The sequence below is a fragment of the Monoraphidium neglectum genome (genome assembly GCF_000611645.1).
Source record: "Monoraphidium neglectum strain SAG 48.87 unplaced genomic scaffold scaffold06398, whole genome shotgun sequence".
NCBI lineage: Eukaryota > Viridiplantae > Chlorophyta > Chlorophyceae > Sphaeropleales > Selenastraceae > Monoraphidium > Monoraphidium neglectum.
This window is the reverse complement of record NW_014007242.1, coordinates 1-2,265: the sequence shown is the minus strand read 5'-3', so window position 1 is coordinate 2,265 and position 2,265 is coordinate 1. Positions and strand designations below refer to the sequence as shown.

The window sequence follows — 2,265 nt, the reverse complement described above, 5'->3', positions numbered from 1 at the left end:
GCCGCGCCGCGAGGGGCTGGCGGTGGGGCTGGGGCACGAGAGAGCGCTGTCAGGGCCAGCGAGCGCCTGGCGCAGCGCGGCGCTGCTGCATGGGCTGCTGTCTGGAGCGCTGCTGCTGCCGTCATCCTCCAAGAAGGCAGCAGCATCGGGGGCGGCGGCGCCGCCAGCGCCAGGCGCGCTATCTGCAGAGCTTGCCTCGCTGCCGCCGGCGCTGAGGGTCATGGGTGCCAGACAGCCGCCCACGCCGGCGGTGCCGCCGCCACTTGGCGCGATGCCGATGGCGCGCAGGGCGGTCAAGACTCGCTCCACGGACGCGCCGCGACTGTGGTGCCGCAGCAGGCCGGACGGCACGCGGCCCGAAGCGGGCGACAGCGCGGGTGCCGGCGCCAAAGGCGCTGCAGCGGCCACCGTGACTGCTGTGGCGGCGGCGGCGGCGCCGCCGCCATCCTCGCTGCCGCGCCAGAGCACCGGCACGCGCGCGAGGGCACTGAACGGGCTCTGCCGCGCAGCCAGGGGGGACAGGCGGCGCGCGGATGCGGGGTTGGGCGCGGCGGGGCCGCTGATGCCGCCGGCGTCTTGCGCGGGGTCCGAGGCCGCCCTCAAGCCGCCGCCGCCGCCGCGGCTCGTGGGTGTTGGGGGCTGCTGCTTCTGGGGTGCTTGCTGCAGTGCCGCTGCAGTCGGCCCGCCCAGGCCGCTGGAAGGCGCCTCGACCTGCAGCTGCTGCTGCTGCTGCTGCTCCTGCTGCTGCTGCGACGGGGGCATTTCCGCCGCCGCCGCGGCCGTCGCTGCCCGGAGCTGCATCAGCTGCTGCGGCAGCGACGCCGCATTGGGCGCGCCCGCTGGGGCGCCTGCGCCTGACGCGCCAGACGGGGTCGCCTCCTGCCCCTGCGTGGAGCCCGCCGCGGCCGGCGCGACGGCGGTTGTCGCTGACTCAGCCTCCTGCAGGTCCTTCCACATCACCCTCAGGCTCGACGTACGCCGCGCGACGCCGCGCACAGCACAGGGGCTGCCACCCTGCGGCCATGCGGCGCCGATCAAGCCGCCCTCGGCGCTCCCTGCGGAGCCGCAAGCGTGCGCGCCCTCGCAGCCCTCGGCTCCGCCGCAGCGCTTCGGCTCGGTCAGCTGTTGGATCGACGGGCAGGCGGCGAGGGCGCCACCCGGCACCGGGGCGGCGCGCCCGTAGGCGCCGCTCCGCGGGGGAGAGCCCGCCAGCTGCGAGGAGAGGCAGCGCTTGAGCGCCGGCCGCAGCGCAACGGCGGCCTGGGACGGCGGCGGGGACGCGAGGACGTCGTTCGGCGCCGATGCTTGCGTCGGCATCGACGGCGGCGCGTGCTGCTGCTGCTGCCGCTGGTGCTCCTGCTGCTGCTGCTGCTGCGGCTGCTGTTGCGATAACGGTGGGTCCACTCCGGCGGTGGCAGCTGGGCTGTCGCGTGAAATCAGCAAGAGGAGGGGCGCCGCCCCCTGGGCCCCGCCGCCGGCGGCCTGCCCGGCCAATGCCTGCGGCGCCTGCCACGCGCCCGTGTGCGGCGGCTGCGGGGACAGCGGCCACGCGGCCGCGGAGGCGGCCGCCGTCTGCTGGGGAGACAGCGGCCACGCGGCGGCGGGCGCCGGCTGCGGCGACAGCGGCCAGGCGCGGGCGGCCGCCGGCGCCGTCTGCTGCGCCTGCAGCTGGTTCCGGCCAAAGTGGCCGCCCGCAGCGCCGGCCGTGGCGGCCGCGCCGGCGGCGGCGCGCTCGTGCGCCTGCTGCCGCAGCTGGCACCCTGCGCGCGCCAGGAGGGTGCCGCTGTGCAGGAGCGCCTCGCTGGCAGACCGCCGCATGTCGGCGCGCGGCGTGCCTGAGCAGCGGTTGGTGGCGGGCGTGGTTTAGGGGGGGATGGATGGCGAGACGGTGGGGCAAAGGAAATGGGTCGTGGCAAGGGTGCGTGTGCAGGGGAGCACAGCGATATTGACGCTGAGAGCGGGGTGAACGCCATCGTCCTGGCCAAAAGCTCAGGGCATGCAGCGGCGTGCCGCCAACGGCAGCAACGCAGGGCGGTGAGCGGCGGCCGGGCAAGCAGTGGGAGCGGCCGAGGCGGTGGTGGGGGTGACGTCATCGCCCTCACGCGCGTCGAGCTCCCGGTGCAGTCCAAAGTCCACGAGCAGGGCGCGGCCGTCATGGCCGCTGAGCATGATGTTCTCCAGCTTCAGGTCCCTGGGGGTCGGTTTGGGCCGGTTGGGGGTGGCCGTGATGGTCGGTTAATGGTGGCTGGGGGTGGCTGCATGAAC

The 2,265-nt window shown here is 75.8% G+C and overlaps 1 protein-coding gene across 1 annotated transcript; it reads right to left on the bottom strand.

Moving 5' to 3' along the window:
• Positions 1-37: 37 nt before the first annotated feature.
• MNEG_16465 (hypothetical protein) lies at positions 38-1,835 on the bottom strand (the record flags this gene model as incomplete). Its single annotated transcript, XM_014035065.1, has 1 exon — positions 38-1,835. A coding segment is annotated over one exon (1,798 nt), but the record flags the coding sequence as incomplete, so codon positions are not given.
• Between the last annotated feature and the right edge of the window lie 430 nt (positions 1,836-2,265).